We start from the raw sequence: 23586 nt of genomic DNA, 5'->3' as shown, positions 1-23586 counted from the left end.
CGGCAAGTTCTTAACTGGATGATTGCGCATAATCTCATACTATGGAACGAACGTCTTACTTATGGAGAACCTACGTCTTATACATTTCAAGGTACAAGTATCATTGATTTCTTTTTTAGTAACCATGAACTAGGATTACCTAATCTTCAAATTCGCGATGATCTATCTCTCAACTCCAATCACAAATTCATGACTTTCTCATTTACTGTTTCAGATCCTCTCGTCAATACTCCACTACCAAAAAGAACCACTTGGAATCTTGGAAAACTCAAACACCTAAAGACCAGAGACAAGTATAAGAAAGTGTTCCTTGAAAATTTTTCCCTAACTCTTCCTCCACATTCATCTCTTTCTTTTACTGATAGAACTACAGCCTGTCATTACATAGATTCCATACATAACCAATTGTGTGACGCTATTATTTTGGCTCTCGATTCAGTTTGTGGTCGGCGCTCTCCTCAGGAAGACGACTACATGAAGGATTTCTGGACACCTGAAATAACAGCAGCTTTTAACAGAAAGGAATATCTCTATAAAAAATGGCGGAAAGCACGCGGACTGAATAGTCTATCGTTGTGGATCCAACACCAAGAAGCACAGGCAATATTACGACGATTAGTGACTAAACGACGACGCGAAACATGGAACCGTTTTTGTGAGAGCATGGCAAAAGGTGATTATGCAAAAGCAATCTCAAAATTTAGCAAGATTCGTAAAAATTGGAAGATCAAGTCAACCTTTTCAACGCCTGAAGGACCACAAAATTTTACCGACGTCATGGCACATCATCTGGGGCAGAATTTTGCAGGCAACCTATTACTGTCTCGTAACTCCACAACTACGACTCAGAATCAACCTTTCGATGATGACATTCATATATGTCCTATTGATACTAATTGCATTAACGCAGCAATTTGTCATGAGCTGACTTATAATGTCATGTTTCATAATTAAACATGCGGATCATAAATTCATTTAAGAAATTCTATCCTAACTCTCTCTTGATCCGCTCCATCTAATAATATTAAAATCACTAACACTTCGTTGTCAACAATATACCTAATTTGGTCGTAACTAACACTTTTCTGATTCACATCCTATCTTCAGTCCTCTTTAACAATTCTTATAAATACCCCATCAGTTTAAATTCATAAATAAAATAATTGACTTTAGAACTATTGTTCGGTCTCGTTGACTCTTTTGTCTTAATATTATTTTTTATTTTCTAATATTTTTTATTTGATATTTTAAAAGAAATATCACACAATTGAAGAACTTCCCCATGGTAAAGCACCTTGTGTGGATCATTTCACTGTTGAGATGCTACAACCATTGACTGAAACCTTGACTCCTGTACTCTTATACATCTTTCGATTATGCTGACAATAGTCGTACACACCTCTCTCCTGGCGTGTGGCCCAAGTAATTCGGCTACACAAAAAAAGCTCTATCTCTGACCCAAGCAACTTTCGACCCATCAGTTTGACGTCCACCTTTCGTAAGATACTTGAAAAATGCCTATAAACTGACCTCGAATGCCAGAGTCCAAAACTTGACATTGCCCAAGGAGGTTTCCGTAGCTCCCGGAGTACACTTGATCAAGCTCTCTGCCTCGTAGAAACATGTTCAATTTTCTGTCGAAAGCTTAAAGTCACTCTTACTCTACTCTCGCTTTCGTTGACATTAAATCCGCATATGATATTGTTGACCGGAATTTTATTTGGCAATCTTTTCAGCCGTACCTATCTCTAGCGTTACTTGGTCTAATTCAACATCTTTTTGATGATGTCTATATAGAAGTTCTTGTTTCGAACGCTACCTCTTATCGGTTTTCACCTACCACTGGCGTCCTACAGGGTTCCATTCTATCACCGTTTTTGTATTCCATTTACATTAACCAGTTGCCCTCTCTACTTCGCCGTCAACTGCTTGATGACGTGCCTCCAACAGATGTCTGCCGTTTTGCTCGATCCATCAATTGTCTCCTGTATGCTGATGATGTTGTACTCATAGCTGACCCTACTGACCTTGAGGACCTGCTGCAGAAATGTGAGGAGCATAGTCAACGCTTAGGTTATCGCTGGAATCCACTGAAATGTGCTATACTGGCTCTTAGTTCTGATACTCGTTTTTATTCTCTGTATGACACTACACTACCTCGTCAGATATCCTTTTCCTACTTGGGTATCTCTATTAGCCCTGGTGGTCTCTTGAACACAGCTGAATTAGTACAGAACAATGTTAATAAGGCGCTTCAAACTATGAAACAAATGACGTCCCTCGGTGTCAATCACAAAGGATTTGATCGGTTTCTCTCTGTCCATTTTTACACTCAAATAGTACATGCTCAGCTTGAATATGGCCTCGCTCGTAACACGGTCTCTGTTGCTTAAATCACAAAATTAGAAGCATGTCAAACACAGTGTATCCGAAAAATTTTTGGCTGTAGTACTTGGTCCTCAACTAAAGTTATGTTGCACTTGGTCAACCTGCCCACAATGAAGGAACGTGTTCACCTCCTGCAAGTTAAATTCTTACTTCGGTCTATCTACTCTCCGAACGATACTCTTGTCTCCAAGTTTTTACCACATATACGCCCTTCTTCAATCCACTCTTAATGGTATATACTTTCGAAAACACCTATCTGGCAACGGTATACTGCTTCTTTTGACGATAATATTTATGATTCTCGTGCTTTTGCTGGTATCTGTAAAGCATACCTGAAAGATAATCTTGGTGATCGACGAAACAGTAACAATGCTGTTCTCTTGTCTGTCTGCCGTCCTACCCTAAGTATCGATCCTATCCTCTGGTTACCTATGTCAAATGCAGAATGCAGCCGAATAGTCCGCTGGTGTCTAGGTTGATTACCTGGTGGCGTCCCTAAACCGTGCATCTATCACCCTAATACCATGTTCACAAGATCTCATGCTATATGGTGCCTACATATGCATCGACGATTATAAATGCCTTTGACCGAACCCGATCCTTTGTCCTTCCTCTTGAATAAGCTGCCAAATAAACAAAAATGCATGCCACCAATCTCATCAGCTTTCAACTCATCTGTCTTTTCCACCTGGACGATTCGTTGGCCTTCTATGTGCCTAATACTTTTTGAACTTGACTATCTCCATCATGGCAAACTTCCTTCAGAAACTGCCCCCATTGGTACAAAACTTGTAAACTGGTTACGTAACTCTGAATCTAGTATTTATTGATATATCTTGCTTTTCCTCTTCCCTTCTCTTTGTTTTTTACCCTTTTGCCTATCAAAAGGTTTTTTAGTGCACTTTTATTCTTTCTCGAACTGACCCGGGCAATCCAATATGCCAGTATTATGTGCTCACATGGGTTGTTTAAATTTTTGCTATAAAAATTTTTGTTATAAATAAAATAATTCTTAATCGTATTGAATTATATATCATTTATATACATATTAAGCTATACGTGCGTATACTTTAGAAATGGTAAATAAGTTTATTCTTTTATTTTAATGAGCTTGTAGAGTTCATACACGTAACTAAAATATATTATTATTTTATATATTTATTATGATGATTCCTACAGAAAGTGAATAATAATAAAATAATAATAAAAGGTTATTAAATATTTTTGCTTCAATCTTTTGAGAAGCATGCGGAACTGCTATTTTTTTTTAAAAAAAAAAATCTGAATACACTCCTGTCAAAATTTATAGAAAACATATTTTCTTAGTTATCTTCTGTTTCTTTTTCATCTCTTTTCAAAAGTAATATTTATCCTCTCATAATGCTTATCGGAATAGGAAAATACGATCCATATGGAAAGCAATTCCTCGAAAAACATCCACATCTTATTAAAGAATCTGTCACAGATCCAATCATCGATTTTTCAAAACTACTTGATCCATCCTACACTCCATCTAGACATATATTATTTCATAAACTGTTTAGTGTGTCCGATTCCCTATTAATAACACTTGGTAACAAATTTGACGAACGCAACATTCTAAAACAAGGCAACTTGAAAAACATCGCTATTCAGACAGAGCAAGAAATTTACGTGCATGGATCGACTGTTGTCTGGAGTCGAAAGGGCAATATTGTGAAATCGTTTAATTATGATGATAAACTACAATCCATCAAAACAATTTTATTTGCATGGTTCCCAATTAATAAAAATAAGAATACTATTGTTAAAGATACCTCCGATATACCATTACTTAAACAACGTCTAGAATCGTGTAATATACCCGCTGTTTATGATGCAGATGATCATGTACAAAAGAGAGCATTATGTATAGTATTTGAAGATCACATTAGAGTTCATTTTGAAGATGGTCTTGAATATACAACTCATATACCATTTGAGATCGATAACGTTATACCACTTGATGTGGGACTGCTGGTCAGCAAAAAACCTTCGCAGAGCGAGGAAACGAGAAGAAGAGATAGTAATACAAGCCATTCTATAAAAACCGAACAACGATCTAAACTAACTGATAAATATATATATTCATTTATGACTGTTAAGCATCCATTACGTGGTCCATGTCCTATAAGGCTCAGCCCTGGATTGCAGCATGTTACTTCTAAATCATTTCGGCCTGATTCATCGCATAAGCTTTTATTTGCCACTACAGAAAGTCAGTTACCTATCATTGTGACATTTAATATGAAAGACAAAGCTCATTATTTATGGACCTATAAACGACGTAATAATAAAACTAATCAACAACAAACAACTCTTGGGCAGAAAGAAGAAGATGATATTAGCAAAGATAAAGAAGCTTCAGTTATTTCAATATCTTCAAAGAATAAATTATTGAAAGCAAATATGCTTCCAAAAAAAATTCAAAAAAAAGGAAAGATAATGGATGCTAATCGAAAGCAATTCCAGCATTTTCCTATTTCAGAATATGAAGATAGCTTTTATGATAACGAGTTGGAGAGAGGATTGTATAACGCTCTTATTGATCGTACAGAAATATCAGTTAAATTTCTCTGGAGGGAATCTTTGAATACAAAGTAAAATAGAAGAAAACCAATATTAAATTGATTTTTTTTTTAAGAAAATATTTATTTTATAAATATATTAATAGAATACGCAAAAGGTTAGCAGAGTTTCCAAATATTAAAACAGAGGCATTTATGACACATAACCTGCAGGGACAAGAGTTGATTTGTATTTTAAATCACTCAATTAACCAGCTTCAAGTTATTGATATTGACAAAATTATGAATGAAGTTAGCTGCTGTGTTATCTTTAAGGCACCTGCTGTTTCTGCTATACCCATTAATGCAACACGAGATCAATTTAAAGATTTGCTTTATTTAGACGTTTCGAAACAAGCACATCTCTTTATAGATGCTACAGTAACTAGCTTACCCATTCATTTTCATGATAATATACCTCAACAATTTTCTGATCCAGTTTTTGAGCGATTTAATGTACACTTTGAGAGCGGTGAAATCAGACGTTATCAATTCAATCTACGTCCTAAGTCTTCGCTAGTTTTAAATAGTTTTGCTGCTGTTGGATGCGTCTCAACAACTGTATTTGCCCAACTCTGGCGACATTTCATTCAATACTATCGACTTACATCACATGATACTCTGCCAACAGAATGGGAGTCCTTTTTTGTTGCTCTATTATCGCTAATACATATTCAGCGGCTAGGTCAAACTCCTGATGAAAGACATAAGATCAGACTGCAGCAAATTAAAGTCTCTAATAATAATATTATCACAAAAGAAATAGGATTTTTACCTGAAACCTTACGTAATTTTAGCGTAAGCTTAGATCAAATGCAATTAGAAGGTATACCCTTACGATGGATCGATCAACTATCACCTACAAATACCATTGATGTTGCATTGTTTGTGGATATTATACGTAGTTTACATGTCCTTTTTGAAGAATACCGTATAAAGAAAACTACAAGAGAACAGGCAAAAAAATTAGGCTATCTTCTAATGCAATGTTCTGTCATTTTGGATCACCGAGAATGGATTGACTATTACAAAAAACAAGGCATCAAACCTGAATTTACCATTCCCTTGAGGTTAATTAAACAAAGTGATAGCATTATATTCTCATCATTACCACCACCACCACCGCCCAACATTGAACTTTGTCTTCAATTAATGGCAACTGCATCAAATACTGCTCTCTTAAGTTTCTTTGGAGTAAGCACATTAGAGCCCATGATAGGTTATTGTCAACATAATTATGCAAAGACAATTAAACAATTATGGATTCTTTATGGTATTCTAAATGAAGTATCTGCAGACAAAAGCCTTTTACTAAATAAGATGGTTGAGTACGGTATCATGTTGGAAGAAATTAAAGATTTAGTATATTCTTTGGCATCTCCAATTTTAGAAGCCCTTGAAAGTCTGAAGGAGAACCCTGCTGTAGACTGGAACAAAGAAGTATACCTCATTCTTGATCGCGATGATATTTACAAACAACTTGAAAACAAATCAATCATTTGTGATCCAAATTCAAGCACATTTAAATTCCCAGCTTCCAAGGTAAAGAACCATTTATATGTGTATATAAATTAAAACTTTTTTTATTTATATTTTATGATAAAGAATTCTGGAATACCTCGAACTATGATGGATGTGATAAAAGTATGTCGTGAAAATTCTGAAGGTTCGCATATTTTCAAGTCAGATTTGCTGGATATTGAAACAGAGCGTTTACGATTTGGTAGAAGTGGGTACATTGATAAGGTGCATAGGATGTTGGATGCAAAATGTATACCAGATTTAACTGTACCTGAACTTAATTTAAGGTAAGGTATATATATAAATATATGTATATAAAGAAAAAAAAAGTTGTATTTGATATATATATTTATCGACATCTTTCTTATTGCCAGTGACGAAGAATTAGCTGCAGAGCATCAATCACGAGTTTTGATGTTAGTTCAACGCACATTAGCTTTATCAACTGGTCGGGCCATTTATGCTTTTGCAACTCACCTTGCAAGTCCTATCAAACCTTTACCTTTTGAGCCTATAACTTTAGCTGCCAAGATTTTACCTTTACGTACCATTGTTAATCTTGATGATGTCATTAATAAAGACAGTCTTCAATGGCCTCTGTTTCATAATGGTGTAGCTTCAGGTCTTCGTATATCAGCTAACAGCAATGTAACTGATTCTTGGATTAACTTTTGTTTTCCTGATAATACAGTAATCGAATCTCAACATGGAGGCCTTTTATTAGCCATGGGGCTTAATGGTACAATTAAACACTCACCATCTGTTGACTGGTATCGATTTGTGATGCAAGAGGCGCCTGATATTGTTACATCTGGTATTTTATTAGGTGCTGCTGCTGCATATAAAGGAACCAAAGACCCTACTTTGACAAAGGTGCTTCAATTACACATTCCCGTTCTTTTCCCACCAGACTCGCACAGTTTTAATCATTCTAATTTAATTCAAGCAGCTAGTGTACTTGGCATGGGTCTCGTTTATATGGGTAAATGTGAAAGATCGTTAGTGTTAACAATGTTAGAAGAGATTAGTAAAAACGCAATGACGGATCCTTCCATTTTAGAACCCGATTACGAGGCCTATAGTTTATCAGCAGGCTTTTCTTTAGGCATGATTACATTAGGGCAAGGCCCTAAGGCGATCACAGCTGTAGACTCTGAACTATTAAATACATTATTTGAGTTAATGAAACTGAATGCAGATATAACAGCACCTGGTGCTACAATAGCATTGGGCTTGATGTATTTGAAGACAAATGATCGAGCTGTAGCGAATTCTATTATGTTGCTTGAAAAACGTCCTTATCTGAATTATGTGAGACCTGATATTTTGCTATTACGTGTGCTAGCCAAATATTTAATTTTATGGGATGATATAGAACCTACCAAATCATGGATAGATGAACAATTACCAGATTTTATGACAGAAGATGATGAGGATGCTATCTTACAAGCAAAGTACCATATAATTGCAGGAGTTTGTCTTTGTCTAGGATTGAAATTTGCTGGTACCAATGACAATGATGCCTTTAAATGCTTATTAGAGCAACTTGACTACTTTAAACAGTTACTCAACGTGCAGGCAACAACAATTCAAGGCAATGTGACCAAGTATGTAATACAGACATGTGTTAATGTACTTTGCACAGCATGTGCTATGGTGATGGCAGGATCTGGTAACCGAGATCTTTTTGACCGTTTAGAAAGCTTATGGTCACGCACTGAAACTATGACATACGGCGATCATATGGCTATTTCCATGTCCCTTGGCTTATTATATGCAGGTTTAGGAGGATACACATTAAAGACAACAAATGAAAGTATAGCTGCTTTATTGTGTGCATTTTATCCATTTTATCCAATGGATACAGAAGATAATCGCTACCATATGCAGCTATTTAGGCATCTTTGGGTGCTAGCATTAGATTCAAGATGGCTTGTTCCTTTTGACGTGACAAGTCGACAACCATGCCGTCTTCCGCTAGAAGTGAAACTGGACGGTAAAAAAGTAAGAATTGCTGCGCCAACTGTTATTCCTGATTACAATCAGATCAAGGAAATTAAAGTGATGGAAGATAGGTATTGGCCTCTTAAAGTTGATATGACAGTTAAAGGGGATTATCAACGTTCTATCACACAATCGGGTATTTTATATGTTAAGAGAAAGAAGAATAAAAAGAGTTACGAAGAGGTAAGAAAAAGAAGGAAAAAAAAAGTTGAAATAAACGTTTAAGTGATATCAAAATTAATTACATTTTTTCTTTATTAGGACCCTAATGGTAGAAGAAGTTTTGGTTTTTTAAATAGAATATAATTATATTATACAATGCTTGTCCCTTTTTTTTTATCCTTCTAATGTGCGAAGTTTACTCTTATTAATATATCTATTGTTTATTTCTGAATAATTACTAATGAAAAATAGCAACTAATATAATATTCTCGGGCATGAAAAATTAATGTAGATTTTTGATTTAACTTTTTTTTTTTTTAATTTGAACAATTTTTAAAATAAAGACCTTTTGTGATCATTTTTTTCCTCGTACTATTTAGGAACAAAGACTAATTCAGTGCACATTTATCAATATCACACAGTACTGTAAAGCTAGTTTTTCTACATCATTCTTAAAATAATATGCTATGATAAAATAGTTTATTTCAAACTGAAATATATATACATATTTGTGCGTGTGTGTATTAAATCTGTATCTGTCATTATAGTTCATCAGTAACAATTGAAAACCTCTTTTAATATGAGGGCAATTTTTACTATTAAATAAATAAAAAAGTTACCAGTGTGATATAAAAACTTAGTCGCATACGAAAAGCAAGATATAATTAGCTTAATTGTTCATAATAAAGCGGCTCGAATATTATGGTAAAATCATCTATAAATTCTTTATTAATTATTCCATCGCTAAAAGTATACATCTTTAGCTATCTGAAAACTCAAGAAAGGAAAATGACAAAGCTGAATTATTTAACATATTGCTTTTAGGTTGGACTAGTCAGTGTCCCAAAATACAACAGGAGTTGTGTACTAGTAATGTACGGCATCAGAAGAAGAAAGTGTAAAAACTTCTTGCACACACAAAAAAAAAAATATTACAGATCTAAAGTCAGCAAGTCACACAAACTTTTTAAAGTATTTACATAAAAAAACTTTAAGCTCTAATTTTTTTTTTTTTTCTGCTTTTATTGTTATCATTTCAATGACAGAATATCGTATTGAGCGTGACACTTTTGGCGAGCTAAAAGTACCTTCCAATTGCTATTGGGGTGCTCAAACACAAAGGTAATGATCTAAGACCATTTTATATTTTATTTTGTAATAGCTAAAAAGTTAACCTTATGCCGCCAATAATAGATCCTTACAAAACTTTAAGATTGGTGGTGCTACTGAGCGTATGCCACCAGAATTGATTAGAGCTTTTGGTATTTTGAAAAAGGCTGCTGCTAAAGTCAACCTTGAGTTTGGTTTAGATCCTAAAATTTCAGAAGCTATACAACAAGCCGCTGATGAAGTACGAGCAGAGTATATTTTCGAAAAAATAATAATAATAATAAAAGAAAACTCAAATACTTTCTTTTAGGTTATTAGTGGTAAGCATGATGATCAATTTCCGTTAGTTGTTTGGCAGACTGGCTCTGGTACCCAAACACAGTAAGTAAAGGTTTTCTTTTTTTCTCTTTTTTTTTTTAGATATCAAATGGTAACTTACACCCTTTCAAAATTAGTATGAACGTCAATGAGGTACTTTCTAATAGAGCTATCGAGATCTTGGGTGGTCAGTTAGGTAGCAAGAATCCCGTTCATCCAAATGATCATGTCAACATGAGTCAATCCTCTAATGACACGTAAAATTACACTCTCCCTTTTTTTTTTTTTTTTTGTTTTCTCTTTTCCCTAACCTTCTACTTCTCCTTTATATATAAATATATACATAGTTTTCCAACAGCTATGCACATTGCCGCCGTTGTCGAGATTAATAATGATCTAATTCCGGCCTTGACTGAACTTCGCGATGCCCTTCAAGCTAAATCTGATGAGTTTAACGATATTATTAAAATAGGACGCACACACTTACAAGACGCTACACCCCTAACACTTGGCCAAGAGTTTTCAGGTTATGTTCAGCAACTTCAATTTGCTATTGACCGTATCAAGTCTACTTTACCCCGCTTGTCTTATTTGGCTCAGGGAGGTACTGCTGTAGGCACTGGTCTTAATACTCGTAAAGGATTTGATGTTAAGATCGCTCAAGCCGTTTCTGAATCGACAGGGTTCGACTTTAAGACAGCTCCTAACAAGTTTGAGGCATTAGCTAGTAATGATGCCATGGTTGAATGTTCAGGTGCTCTCAACACAATTGCTGTATCACTTATGAAGATTGCTAATGATATTAGACTTTTGGGTTCGGGTCCTCGTTGTGGATTAGGTGAGTTAAGTTTGCCCGAAAATGAACCTGGTTCGTCTATCATGCCTGGCAAAGTGAACCCAACTCAATGTGAGGCAATGACAATGGTTTGTGCACAGGTTATGGGCAATCATACAACTGTAACCGTTTCAGGTAGCTATGGTCATTTTGAATTAAATGTATTTAAGCCAGTTATCATTAAGAATGTGCTTCAATCAATCAAACTATTAAGTGATGTGTGTCGTTCATTTACAAGAAATTGTGTAGTGGGTATTATTGCTAATCGAGATCAAATTAAACTTATTATGAACAAGGTGAGATAGTTTGTATATGTAATATATATATATATGTGTGTGTGTGTATATGCATGTATGTATATGGTTTTTTTTTTTTTTCACTAACACATTCTATTTTAGTCACTCATGTTAGTGACATCATTAAATCCTGTCATTGGATATGACAAAGCAGCTGAATGTGCCAAAAAAGCACACAAAGAAGGCACTACTCTTAAAGAAGCTGTTTTATCTTTGGGATATTTGTCCTCAGAACAATATGATGATACAGTTAGACCTGAACTTATGATTCATCCTCAATAAAATTTATTTTATTTTTTTTAAAGTATAATACATCTAATTGTTCTTGCACATGTTGACAAATCATTTTAGCTTGTTCTCCTCGATCATTCTCTAACAATGATTCAAGTTTGCATTTAAGCCGTGTATCCAGCATCCAATTCACATAAGCTTGTTCAACCAATTGGGTGTCAAGTTTATTTAAGATTTGAAAAGAGGTTAGCAAATTACAGCGTAGCATTGCTAGTTGTTTTCGGCTAAATTCCAGATCAGTAGCTAGTTGATAATGTTCTATGCTATACCATGCGGTATCACGGTGTTTTGTTGCCTCTAAAAACGCTTTATAACTATAGAACAACATGAATACATGTTCCTTTTCTTTTTTTCTTTTTTTTTTTAAAAAAAAAAATTGTGTACCTTTCTGATTCTGCATAGGGCGGCAAGGGTGCACTATTTAAAAATCCTTCATTAAGATCACGTAAATAAACAGAACGAGATACTTCTTGTGTTGCTAATAACACAGGCTTATTATTGTTTTGTTGCCACCAAAAACGTGTTGCTATTATGTAAACTAAAAGTACAGAAATAATAGCGACAAGTATTTCAATAGTATATTGACCAAAGAACTTTTCAAGCCATTGCTTGCTGTTATTGCTATCCGTTTTTTGGCAGTATGTTGTTTCGGCATGTCTGTGTTCGATAGCTGTATCCTTGTTTGTAGCTGGTTGCATTATAGTAGCTTTTGCAACAGACTCTTCTGCTTTTTGTTCTGTTTTTGTTATTGTGGTAATAGGAGGTAATTCAGGTATTTGTAATTGCTTCTTTGGTGTTAATATTGTGGCTGCCATTTCTTTCTGAGGCTTTACATTCCTATCCTCATCTAACTTCTTGCTTTGGTCAGACACTATTGGTTCCTCTAGTTTATATTCTTGATCCTTTGAGTTATTATAGTCTTGCTGATTCAATAGTTTTTTATTATGTTGTTCCACTTGATATTGCATCTCATTCACCTTATTCTTAATCTCTTCTGCTGCATTTTTCAAAATAGGTATAAATACTTGAATGCTGTCTGCCATACCTTTTAGTGCAGCTTTCGTCACAATACCTAATGAAAGGAACTTTAATTTTTTTTTTTTTTTTTTTTTTTTTTTGCTCTTTTGTTACCTCGTACAAGCACTCTTTGAGTCCATCGAACACCCAAGTAGCATGATAATTGACATTCGGATTGACTAACCCATGTAATACAATATCTTACAGAAGGAATAAACGCATCTGCATAAGGTAAAGCAGCTGTTTTGGTAGAGATTTGTACTGTATAACAACTACAAAACAAAACCAGTTTGTTATTCTAATTAGAAAATAAAGATCTTAATTTACTTACATATAATCATTCTTTTGAATCAAGATTTGTGTTTCAACAACTTCTGCTTCTTTCATACGCACTATATAATAAACGGTAAAAAAAAAATTAGAAAAAAAATGGATGTAAGGGTGGGAGGTTTAGCGTTTTGTATCTTACCAATTGGATTGCTTACTGGCATCCAGTATTTCAATAAACGTTGCATTTTTCCATTCTCTGTATACCATTTAGAAACTGTCAAATCTAAAAAAAAAAAAAAAAAAAAAAAAAAAAAAAAAAAAATCCATACGTTTAGTCTTATAAAGTAAAAGGATAAATATAGCCCTATATATTTGATAGATAATTTACCATGTCCTTCGATAGCTTCTGTTTTTTTTGCCCATACACCCCCATTACTCTGCTCCTCACTAAACATTAATTCATAAAGCCGTTTTGCAGAAATAGGTAATGTAATTTGACATTCAAGACGGTCGAGATGATCATCACAGTTACAAGAAACGGGTTCATTTGGGCATTGGATATGCTCAGGTGGCAAATTTGCTGACAGAGAAATAAAGAGTTGTTAGAATTAGAATAATAATAATAACAAAGGTAAGGAGGAGGGGAGGGTCATAGATACTAGTTTTAATAATAAACTTACGATCAGGTAAGAGCGCTTTTACCGTCGCGATAGGTTTGATAGGTTCTGATCCTCCTCGATGTCGTGATACTAATGAAGTCTGTTCGGTTTTCTCTGGAGCACTTATTGTGGCTGCCCTTCTCTTTTTTGATAACGATGTTATTGCACTCTTGAACGATTTAGGTAAATTAATCATAACACTTTGATGTGACGCTGTATTGATAGCTTTCATTTCCTCATAGAGTGTTTGTGTATGTATGCCGGTTGATTTGGCATATTGAATAGCCAATTTGAGTTTTTTGGCAATCATTTCTATATCTTCCACAAAGGTGCTAAATGCAAGTGACTCATTATTGTTTTCTGTTTTGAGTAGAAGAATACGTTCATGTTTGTCATCAACTATATTAATAGACAAAATATCCTTAAGACGAACTACTACCTAAATATATAAATGTATACAAATATATATATATATATATATATATTTGAGATAAAGTCTGTATGTGAAAGAGAGTGATTTTTTTTTTAAAAGATTCAGAAAATAACTTACTGAGTTAATACACGTCGTCAAAATACAACTGTAAAACCAAAAGGCATCTTCTGTAATAAAACCGTACCCTACATAAGCATATCCATACTTGGAAGGTGATTCAATATCTGTATTATCATCGACACTTTGAGGTCTTTTTTTTAAACATCCAATAAAAACTACACATACATAGAGTTATTAATAAATTCAACCCTTTTGTATGCGTGAGAGGGAGAGGGAAAGAACAATAAGTTTCCTCCACACTCATACATACACACACACACGTATACGCACATTATTCATATCTTACCATCTAATACCATTTCATTCGGTTTTACACCTTCAAATAAATTTCTCAACTCTCTATTATGCAATTTCATTTCCTCATCAAATCCTTTTATTTCCTCTTCAGACATTTGCTTCGTTTCCGGTGGCCAAATTACCTGATCAGCCAATGTGGTATTGACTGGTACAGCATCCATTGGTACAGCGGGTATAAGCGATCGAGGGATCCCCCAAGTACCTAAAGAAACCGGAATTTGACCAGCTGCCTTCCAGACTAATAAGGGTGTCAATGAGGATGAATTAGATAATGTCGCTTCCGTATCAGGTGTTGTAGAAACCATGACAATCGATGTGCCTTCCTCAGGATAACTTTTGGAATTATTGACGGATGAACTATCGATGGATGTTTCCAAATTACCATGTTGTTGAATGATGAGCGTGGGTGACTTTACCAAGTCTAAATCAGTTTGAGGGGGGGCCTCAAAGGCACGCAACCAGATCCGTAATGACTCCTCTGTCTCTGCCTGTAAAGTATAAACCGTTGTCCTGGCCCTGACATCAAAACAAAAGCGGCGATCCATATCTCCTCGCTGTTCAACTTTGCATTCGCTTATAGGGACACGAATTTTACTTATCACTTTGGAGGAATCAAGTTGAGTTATGCCGAATTGACCAGCATGTACATAAACCCATCTACGTGACCATGAATGCTTTGAGGTCTTTAAGAAGAGATAGCCCCATTGAGAGTGTGTCAGGTTAGACAACATATCCTGTGAATCAGGCGTGGTTATATACTTGCCAATATCACGATCTGGTGCCATCAGCCTTATGTATTCCTCTTCAAGTTGCTTAGAGGCCTTTCGTTGATAATAGAGTTGATATGCACATGTCATTTTATCATCTAGCAACCACTGTTTCCAGTATGAGATGGCCGTGTTCAGATGAGCCCAAACCTCAATGTCCTTATAGAACTCTTGCTTTGTCACTGTAGCAGTTGAAAACCGTTCAACTAAACAGTGCTCTAGCAAAGATCTAAACTCGATTACTCTGATAACATACTGGGACGATAGATGAGTGTATTCTTTGCGTACCTCATGTAGTCTAAATGCTTCTTCACGAATAGATGAGGGATCTCTAGACTTATTGATACTACTGTATTTAGCTAACTGTGATTCATAACGTTCAAGGGATTTTTGATATTGTTTGTGAAAGGATCTAAAGTCTTTGAGATGAGTCTTGACGAATTGTTGAAGAGGTGTGACTAGACTTTCTTCTAAATTAGAAATCTATCATGAATAATAATAATAATAATAAATAGGTTAAAGTTACATAAACATGTGCTGCTACTTGTGATACTTACAAAATTTGTCTTGAATGTCAAGCTTGATTGTAAGGCATCTGAGAAACCTTGTATAACTGCAGTAGAGAATAGAGTGCCTGTAATAAATAGAATAATTACTTGACTGTAATATGATAATTTATAAATTTACATGCATATAAATATATGTATATACATATTTATGTATACCTATCAATGATATTTCATCACCTTTTGGAATCATTTTCTGACATAAAATAATTGTTTCCGAGTTTAATTCTAAATAAAAAATAAACAAATTCATAAATATAACATCCTTTATATCTATGTATATTGTTGTAGCGCCTTATTTCATTTACTTTTTAACTTTTCGGCATATTGCTTCAAATGACGAGAAAAGGAATCTAACCAATGTTCTAAATGATCTAATTGTTGTTCATAATAACAAGTATTCGTTCGAAATACAGGTGAGTCTGTTATTGCATCATAGAGTGTAAATATAGGTTGTAAGGAAGGAGAAGTGTCTTCCATTTTATATATACAAGTATATATGTAAATAAAAGAAAAAAAAAAAAAAAAAAAAAAAGGTAAATTAGGAACCGACCTGCACAACAATAAATGAATGTATTATGTAATATTTCCTGGTTTTTTTTTTTTTTTTTTTCTTATTCAGCAAAATTCACATAATTTATTATTTATTTATTTTATTTTATTTTATTTTATTTCATTTTATTTTATTATATTTTATTTTTTTTTCCCTTTATAATGACTCCATCATCTACATTATACGAAAAAGCACTCCGTTACTTTTTACTTAAAAAATATAAACTAGCTGCTACAACTTGTGATAAAGCGCTTTGTGCATTAATCGAAAATGATCCGTTAGAGTTTAATGTTTGGACACTTTATTTGAATATTACATTTACATTGTTGTCAACAAAATCCCGCTCATCTCTAAATTCTGAAAACACTATTACAATAACTGAAACTTGCTGCTCTATTTGGAAGAAGCTTATTGATAATAACCCGCTTCAAGTTGATCCGAGACTTATTTCTGCTTAGTAATATATATATATATATATATATATGTATATATGCATAAATATGTATTTACATATTATATATAAATATTCATTACTATTTTTAGTCTAATCATGGTTATTAAGCTTAATGAATATAAGGTTGCTAGAGATAGTATTGAGGAATGGTTTGCCTCTTTACCTAATGACGATACAAAAGAATATGAGCATATTGTTGAACTCTATATCAGATGTATTTTACCCGCTCTTGAAGATTACGAATCAGCACGAGTATTTTTAGAATATAATACAGTATTAACTAACAAAAAGAAGGAGGTAAATAGAAAGAAGAAGAAGAAGAAGAAGAAAAAAAAAAACCCCAAATGACAAATAGTGTTAGATACATGTTTAAAAAATAAAATAGGAATTGTTAAAGGATATTGAACAAGAACAACAAAAAAACATTTTAGAAAGACAAAAAAGAGAAGAAAACGAAGAAGAAAAGAGAAGAAAAGCAATAGAAGAAAGAGAGAGAAAAGAAAAGGAATTGGAAGAAGAAGAAAAAAATATTCAGCGGCGACAAGAAAATAAAGACCTAAGATCATCAAACGAAACACCACAAATGCCTGCATCATCAACATCCTCACACAAGTCAACGATAAATAAAAAGACGACGACTAGTTTACTTCAGAAATGGTTAAGTCAACAACAAACATCCGGAGTAGTAGTTATAATTGTTATATTCATGATAATAGCTTTATTACGGGGACAAAGAACAAGACTAACTTTTGTTTTAAAGAAAATTTGGGACACTGTCAAAATGGGCACTAAAATAACTTATATGTAAATAAATCCCTTTTTTAGTTTATTTGAATTTATTCAGAAAAAAATAGTCTAATGTTATCGACATCATATTGGATTAATTTAGCAACAATGCCACGGATAAAGTGAAACTTGTTGACATAATTTTCTTTTTTTTTTTCTTTTTTTTTTTCTTTTTTTTTTCTTTTTTTTTTTTTTTTAATGGGGGGAATAATGAAAAATTAATTTTGGGGTTGGACAGCATGTGAGATTAACAAAAAAAGTGACATTTATTAATAAAATTTTATATATAGTCATATAAATATATGTATATCTATTTTTTTTTTTTTGGCTATTTATTCTTTGTTCTTTAGTTTTTTTTTTTTTTTTTTTTTTTTTTTTTATACCATTTAGTATGATACCTGATTCATTCATTACAAGGTGGCTTATTTATGCATCAGCCGTTATTCAAACTGCAGTTGCACCATTTGCCTTCTTTTATTATATTTATTACTTTACAACCGAACGTAAATTATTTAGCTTACATTATGCTTCTCTTGACACCTTTGTACATTATTGGTTAGGTTGCGAACTCTTTTTTTATGTCTTCTTTGAAATGACTCGTAATCGTATGCAACGTATATTACCGTCTATCGCACCAAGTGCCAAGGAACGTAGTGAGATCTATAAATTATGTGTAGCTAATATTGATGATGCCCCTACATGGATATCGGAGTGGTTCATGTTAGCCTCCGACATTACACGACACCCAACTTTTGAACAAATAGGTCGAGATAATGTATCTGAATGGCTCTCTTGGGCCTTCTTTGGGTTACCTCTTGAAGAGGTTCTACAAGAGGAAAGCCTATCAGAAGAACTCAATTCAATGATTGATCATTTCCAAGATGAATTTCATATTGATTTTGCACCAGGTTATAATGAGGACGTTGTTGCGTATCGTATCAATTTAGACCCCGTTCATGCCTATCATCGTCCATTGGCCTTTTATACACTCATCATGTTCCTTACAACTCTTTTCGGTTTCATCTGTCAGTGGATCTGGGGGTTTCGAAAATTTGGACCCGAGACTCGTTCGATGCTTTGGAATAATATGGATACCCCGACCTTGAGTGATCAAAAGGTCTCATATTGGTTCCGTGATGGAAACCGTAAAAAGAAACCTGTTGTGTTCATTCATGGGATTGGAGCTGGACTTATGTGTTATATCAGTTTCTTGATCAAATTGATAACCTTAGATGCCCCACTCTTTTTTATTGAACTACCTTATGTATCTATGCACTGCATTGAAGAAGTACCGACCATGCAGGAGACGATTAAAGATCTACAAGAGATGTTAATGAAACACGAATTTTCGAATGCTGTCTTTGTGGCTCATTCATTAGGTACAGCTGTTACCTCTTGGGTTGTTAAACACATGCCACAACAAGTAGCTGGTGTCATCTTTTTGGATCCTATTTGTTTTATGTTGCATTATAAAGATGTCTGTTCTAATTTTGTCTATAGATCACCCAGCACAGCTTCAGAGGTAATAAATACATTGACTATGATGTAAATGTATATAATCACCTAATTCTTTTTTTTTTTTTATTAGTGCCTTGTCAAATATTTTGCTTCAACTGAACTTTATATCTCATATTATATTTCACGACATTTTCATTGGTTTCAAACCGCCCTTTTCGTTACACCAACCAATGTTCATCATCAACACACATATACATCGTCAGTAAAGATGCCTAAAAATGTGAAAGTTTATTTAAGTGAACTCGATAATATTGTTAATTCAAAGAGAGTCGATCTCTACTTGAATCATCATGGTTTAGATGCCGTGGTAATGAAAGGACTAGATCATGCCTCCCTTTTATTTTATCCTAATTGGCAAAATGATATACTAGCCACTATTCAACGATTTATTAATGATGAATAGAGTATTCCCCCCGTATCTTTTTTTTTTTTAATTTTTATTTATTTATTATTTATTTTTTTGTATGCACATACATGCATGCATGTATATATCTTGACTTATTTAATGATTATTTATTTTATTCCTTAATGATAATAATAATAAAAAAAAAAATTGTACTAATGTTAAACATCAAATATAATTTAAAATTATTAAAGATAAATGTATATCAACATCTGATGATTGAAAGTAACAGGTTTGTAAATACAGTGACAAGCATCTTGGTGCCCTGCCCTGCCCTGCCTTGCCTTGTCCTATTCATAAAGAAACAGGTAATACAAGTAAAATGCAAATAAGCTCAATATTAGCCATACATTCATCATTTAAAACATGAATAATAATAATTGTCAAATGATGCTCAATGATTAAAGAGGGGTCATCAAGAGGCTTTTTTTTAAAAAAAAAAAAAAAAAAAGAACCTATTTTATTCATAAATCATTGTTTATGTATATTAAATATACGAAAAGAAAACAAAGCTCCTTTTAGGATCATCAAGGGTGACTAAAGAAAGGAGGTATGACTATGGCATAATCTGGTGGTAGGTAGGGGGAGAGAGAGAGAGAGAGAGAGAACCTTCAATTGAAGAACAACCTTTGCGCTGGTCTGGTTATGATGATAGCTATAAAGTCATGATGAAAGAGAGAATCAAGTTTGTATAAATTATTAACCGATTGACAAACCAAAGAAGGATATAATAGAAAAAAAAAAAGAGGAAAAGGGTTTTAGGTATTTGAAGTTCAAAGGTACATAAAGAGACACTATCTAACTTACTTCTTTGTGAGCAATTGAATTAGACGCTTGAAATAGTGTAGTGTAGTCAACTATCCAATACATGGATTGCGTTTAATGAAAGATATGAATGGGATCTAATGATAAACATTGTATTAATAATTTCGATTTCTTAAGATGACTCCAGGTGGGCCAAGATCTTTCTCTGATGTAGTACAAGGCTCATGAGTGAGATTGTTATCCTTTGCCCCTCCTGGGTCATCATCTGTTGTAATCTCACAAAGAACTTACTTCTTCTTGTGTACAACGTATCCTAAATACTTGCAAGTATTACCTACGTACAGTTTTATAATAATAACGTACTCTTATCTATTTAGATGGGAACAAAGAAATAGGGATAAATAATATCAAAAATGCATCAAAAAAAAAAAAAAAAAAAAAAAAAAAAAAAGATACGCGAAATTCTCAAATACAATAAGCCAAATTAAAGAAAGTAATAATTTGATATAGAAACATTGTACAAGAAGACATCATTAAAGCAAGAAAGAAAGAAAGAAAGAGTGAGAGAGAGAGAGAGAGAAAGAAATGTCTATGCTCTCTTCTATTTTATAGAATTGCTTGTGTTACTATTTTTTTTCAATTAAGGATTCAATACTCATTGAAGATGCTTGTTTATGATTTGCTTCAATAGGTGGGTCTTCTTCTTCATCTGTATCAATAGTAATCACATTTACTGGTATTGATTTTGTCGCTGTAGGTTGTGGAGGTGGGGTCTGAAATACAGGTGATGATGTTGATTCTAGCGATTCTTTTGCTATACATGAATAAATAAATAAATAAATAAAAAAACTTCAAATTTATAATGTGCTTATTACCCTTTTTATTATTACGTGTTGTATTGCTTTCATCTAATGCCTTTTTCCTCTTTTTATCAATAATAGGAATTTTCTTATCACTTAAAGAAGCTAATTTGGACTTATATTGACTATATTGTCGACTCATTTCATAAGTATGCATCCATCCCTCTGGCCAACAAGATAACAAGCGTTGATACATTAACTTTCTTGCTTTACCATCTGAAGCAAGTGATTCTGGCTTCTTCTCAGGATCCTTATGTAATCTATACAAATTATTCAATTTATGGATGGTATTGTATTTGTAAGTAAATTTAAACTATTCCGACTTACGCTACTTGATTTGCGATATGAATAGATTGCTCTTCTGTTTGAATAATATCATATAAAATCTTTCTAACTTCATCATTGCATTTGAAGCGTGGAGTTGGTGTTGATTCTTCATCTTCTGTAGTTTCAGTAGATGCTAACTTTTCATTAAATAGTCTTTGTTGCTCAGGCATCATACGATCAATTGTTTGTTTTAATAAAATAGCTAATTCATCAATCTCTTGTTGTAATTCATCCACCCTCATTTGTCCTGATTTCGTAGTTAAGAATTTCTATATAAATGTATATGCATAATATTAGTTTGTTACTTTTATCTCTTTAATGCATGTATTTAATATACTTTTAAAGTAAACCGGTTATAAGGTAAGATGCTCATTAAATGATAGACAAGATTATCATCAATCACTTTATATTTTCTAAAAGCAATCAGTCCAATTTCAAGTACTGTAGGTTTTAGAGTTAGAGGAAACTTGGCCTTGTTTTCAAACTTTTCAAATTGAACATCGTGTCTTAGTTTTTTCATTAACAATTCAATTTCTGGATCCAAAGGTTTCTATAAAAGATGTTAATCAAGTTTTTTTTTTTCTTTTTTTTTTAAAAAAAAAAAAAAAAAAAAATAAATGAACATATCCTCTTTACCAAAACAGCTGGTATAGTAGGCTTCTTTTTATTTATTGTTGTTACAGAAGAAGCAGGTGAAGAAACTGTTGAAATTGTCTTTTCAATAGCTGTTGAAGAAGCAGCACTTTGAATAGTGGGTTGTTCTGTTGTTGCTGTTGTTGCTGCTGCTGCTGTCGATGTTGTTCCTATTGTCAACGTTGTAGGTTCTGGTTTTTTCTTTTTAACCTGTTTATTAATAGTTGTTGGTTTCTTTGTTGTCGCTGTACCTGTAGTTGCCTTAGACTTAGCTGAAGTTGTAGTGGTACCAGCAGTAGTAGTAGATTTCTTTTTATTGCTTTCTGATTCAGTGGATGCCTTTTTGCGTGTTTTATCTGCAGTTGCAGTATTTATTGTCTTTTTATTGGCTGTTGTTGCTGATGATGATGTGCTTGACTTGGTTGATTTTGTTGTCGATGTTGTTGTCGATGTTGCTGTTGTTGTTGCTGCTGCTGCTGTTGCTGTTGCTGTTGATTTGCGCTTTTGTGTTGATGCCTTCTTTTCACTAATAAAAAGAATTCAAGTAAGATAAAGGAATTATTGTTGATTTTTTTTTCTTTAATTATTTACGTTTCATGACCATCTAATGGACCATAATAAACAAAGAATCCATCAAATTCAGGTGCGGAATATTCATAAGGTTTATCTAACAACATTTCACTATCATCAATGAATGGATCCTCATAATCATATTCATTACTATTGTCTTGTTTCCTAAGCTAAATCAAATAATTGACTTAGTATTTCAAAATATATACAAATTTTAATGTTTTATTTACGGCTGGTGTATCATCATCATCATCATCTTCATCATCATTATCGTCATCTTCATCATCGATAGAGTATCCTTCAGCCCGTTTTAATAATTCTTTATAAAAAGCATCTTCTGTACTATCTGTAAATGTCACAGGCGCTATTGTTGTAGGTGTTTCAAGCTTTTTAAGTTCTCGTTTGTAGAGTTGACGATAATTAAAGACAACAGGACGCGGCTGATTAAATGTGTTAACATGAATACGTAAGGTAGTTTTAGGAGGCTTCTTTGGTTGAACTGTTGGTGTTGTTGTTGTTGTTGCTAATACTTCTGATATTGCTGCTGATGGCGCGATTGAAGTAGATAATGTATCTGTGGTAGCCATCATAAGGGGGGGGGAGGGCACTAAGGGGAGAAAAAAAAATGAAATAAAAAGAAAAAAGAAAAATGTTTTTCATCATTTTATGATAGATTTTAAAGTCAGAAGAATAATCTACATCTTCTAAAAGACCTTAACTAACTCAGATCAAGGAGAAAAGAAGGGAAAAATAATATGATTCATGACCACAACAACATACATATTTAACCATTCTAAATTGATTTATTTTTAATACTCTCTTTACATTAACAGTTTATCTAATACGCAGCGCTATCCTTATTCACTTCAAATATAGCAAATTTCGATTAAATAACCTTGTATATTATTTGATTTAAGTTTTTATGAATTCTTTATAGCTATAATTCATCTTATCAATACAGGTTTTATCATCGTTTCTCCTAGAATCCTTTTTTTTCTATGAAACAAACTATTTTAGCTCATCATGATATTATCTTATAATTTTACTCACTAGACTTTGTTACCGTCGATTACATATT

The 23586-nt window shown here is 33.4% G+C and overlaps 6 protein-coding genes across 6 annotated transcripts; 4 read left to right on the top strand and 2 right to left on the bottom strand.

Annotated features, from left to right (window-relative positions):
* Positions 1–3768: 3768 nt before the first annotated feature.
* BX663DRAFT_445000 (uncharacterized protein) lies at positions 3769–8723 on the top strand (the record flags this gene model as incomplete). The annotated part of the gene is made up of 5 exons (XM_051523661.1): positions 3769–5006; positions 5081–5760; positions 5800–6515; positions 6579–6781; positions 6869–8723. 5 exons carry the CDS (start codon positions 3769–3771, stop codon positions 8721–8723), a joined length of 4692 nt encoding a protein of 1563 aa, XP_051377482.1.
* Positions 8724–9676: 953 nt separating this feature from the next.
* On the top strand, positions 9677–11875 carry BX663DRAFT_481717 (fumarate hydratase). The gene is made up of 6 exons (XM_051524371.1): positions 9677–9782; positions 9855–10011; positions 10081–10151; positions 10226–10345; positions 10436–11219; positions 11322–11875. Exons 1-6 carry the CDS (start codon positions 9700–9702, stop codon positions 11499–11501), a joined length of 1395 nt encoding a protein of 464 aa, XP_051377481.1. The 5' UTR covers positions 9677–9699; the 3' UTR covers positions 11502–11875.
* On the bottom strand, positions 11459–16146 carry BX663DRAFT_481716 (uncharacterized protein). Its single transcript, XM_051524370.1, has 12 exons — positions 15948–16146; positions 15799–15867; positions 15631–15707; positions 14296–15556; positions 14007–14164; positions 13478–13895; positions 13186–13377; positions 12997–13080; positions 12859–12919; positions 12642–12799; positions 11895–12582; positions 11459–11824 (listed from the first exon to the last, which is right to left on the bottom strand). Exons 1-12 carry the CDS (start codon positions 16117–16119, stop codon positions 11482–11484), a joined length of 3681 nt encoding a protein of 1226 aa, XP_051377480.1. The 5' UTR covers positions 16120–16146; the 3' UTR covers positions 11459–11481.
* A 189-nt stretch (positions 16147–16335) lies between these two features.
* Positions 16336–17576, top strand: BX663DRAFT_528151 (uncharacterized protein). Its single transcript, XM_051530139.1, has 3 exons — positions 16336–16649; positions 16736–16943; positions 17032–17576. Exons 1-3 carry the CDS (start codon positions 16354–16356, stop codon positions 17452–17454), a joined length of 927 nt encoding a protein of 308 aa, XP_051377479.1. The 5' UTR covers positions 16336–16353; the 3' UTR covers positions 17455–17576.
* A 463-nt stretch (positions 17577–18039) lies between these two features.
* BX663DRAFT_445012 (uncharacterized protein) lies at positions 18040–19353 on the top strand (the record flags this gene model as incomplete). Its single annotated transcript, XM_051523662.1, has 2 exons — positions 18040–18862; positions 19154–19353. 2 exons carry the CDS (start codon positions 18040–18042, stop codon positions 19351–19353), a joined length of 1023 nt encoding a protein of 340 aa, XP_051377478.1.
* Positions 19354–20640: 1287 nt separating this feature from the next.
* Positions 20641–23109, bottom strand: BX663DRAFT_547137 (uncharacterized protein). The gene is made up of 7 exons (XM_051530991.1): positions 22739–23109; positions 22530–22678; positions 21942–22464; positions 21643–21855; positions 21306–21574; positions 20994–21238; positions 20641–20932 (listed from the first exon to the last, which is right to left on the bottom strand). Exons 1-7 carry the CDS (start codon positions 23096–23098, stop codon positions 20745–20747), a joined length of 1947 nt encoding a protein of 648 aa, XP_051377477.1. The 5' UTR covers positions 23099–23109; the 3' UTR covers positions 20641–20744.
* Positions 23110–23586: the final 477 nt, after the last annotated feature.

This window comes from Cokeromyces recurvatus (genome assembly GCF_025118155.1).
Source record: "Cokeromyces recurvatus strain NRRL 2243 chromosome Unknown BX663scaffold_57, whole genome shotgun sequence".
NCBI classification, from domain to species: domain Eukaryota; kingdom Fungi; phylum Mucoromycota; class Mucoromycetes; order Mucorales; family Mucoraceae; genus Cokeromyces; species Cokeromyces recurvatus.
This window is presented reverse-complemented; position numbering and strand designations above follow the sequence as displayed.

Excerpts from the sequence above, each read along its gene's own strand:
- BX663DRAFT_481717 (XM_051524371.1), top strand. The coding sequence starts at position 9,700 with ATGACAGAATATCGTATTGAGCGTGACACTTTTGGCGAGCTAAAAGTA. Across the intron at positions 9,783-9,854 it reads TGGGGTGCTCAAACACAAAG|ATCCTTACAAAACTTTAAGA; the intron begins GTAATGATCTAA and ends CGCCAATAATAG. Across the intron at positions 10,346-10,435 it reads AGTCAATCCTCTAATGACAC|TTTTCCAACAGCTATGCACA; the intron begins GTAAAATTACAC and ends ATATATACATAG.
- BX663DRAFT_547137 (XM_051530991.1), bottom strand. The coding sequence starts at position 23,098 with ATGATGGCTACCACAGATACATTATCTACTTCAATCGCGCCATCAGCA. Across the intron at positions 21,856-21,941 it reads CTACTATACCAGCTGTTTTG|AAACCTTTGGATCCAGAAAT; the intron begins GTAAAGAGGATA and ends CATCTTTTATAG. Across the intron at positions 21,575-21,642 it reads ATAACCGGTTTACTTTAAAA|AAATTCTTAACTACGAAATC; the intron begins GTATATTAAATA and ends ACATTTATATAG.
- BX663DRAFT_528151 (XM_051530139.1), top strand. The coding sequence starts at position 16,354 with ATGACTCCATCATCTACATTATACGAAAAAGCACTCCGTTACTTTTTA. Across the intron at positions 16,650-16,735 it reads CCGAGACTTATTTCTGCTTA|TCTAATCATGGTTATTAAGC; the intron begins GTAATATATATA and ends TACTATTTTTAG. Across the intron at positions 16,944-17,031 it reads TAACTAACAAAAAGAAGGAG|GAATTGTTAAAGGATATTGA; the intron begins GTAAATAGAAAG and ends AAAATAAAATAG.
- BX663DRAFT_481716 (XM_051524370.1), bottom strand. The coding sequence starts at position 16,119 with ATGGAAGACACTTCTCCTTCCTTACAACCTATATTTACACTCTATGAT. Across the intron at positions 15,868-15,947 it reads ATATGCCGAAAAGTTAAAAA|AATTAAACTCGGAAACAATT; the intron begins GTAAATGAAATA and ends TTTTTTATTTAG. Across the intron at positions 12,583-12,641 it reads TCAAAGAGTGCTTGTACGAG|GTATTGTGACGAAAGCTGCA; the intron begins GTAACAAAAGAG and ends TCCTTTCATTAG.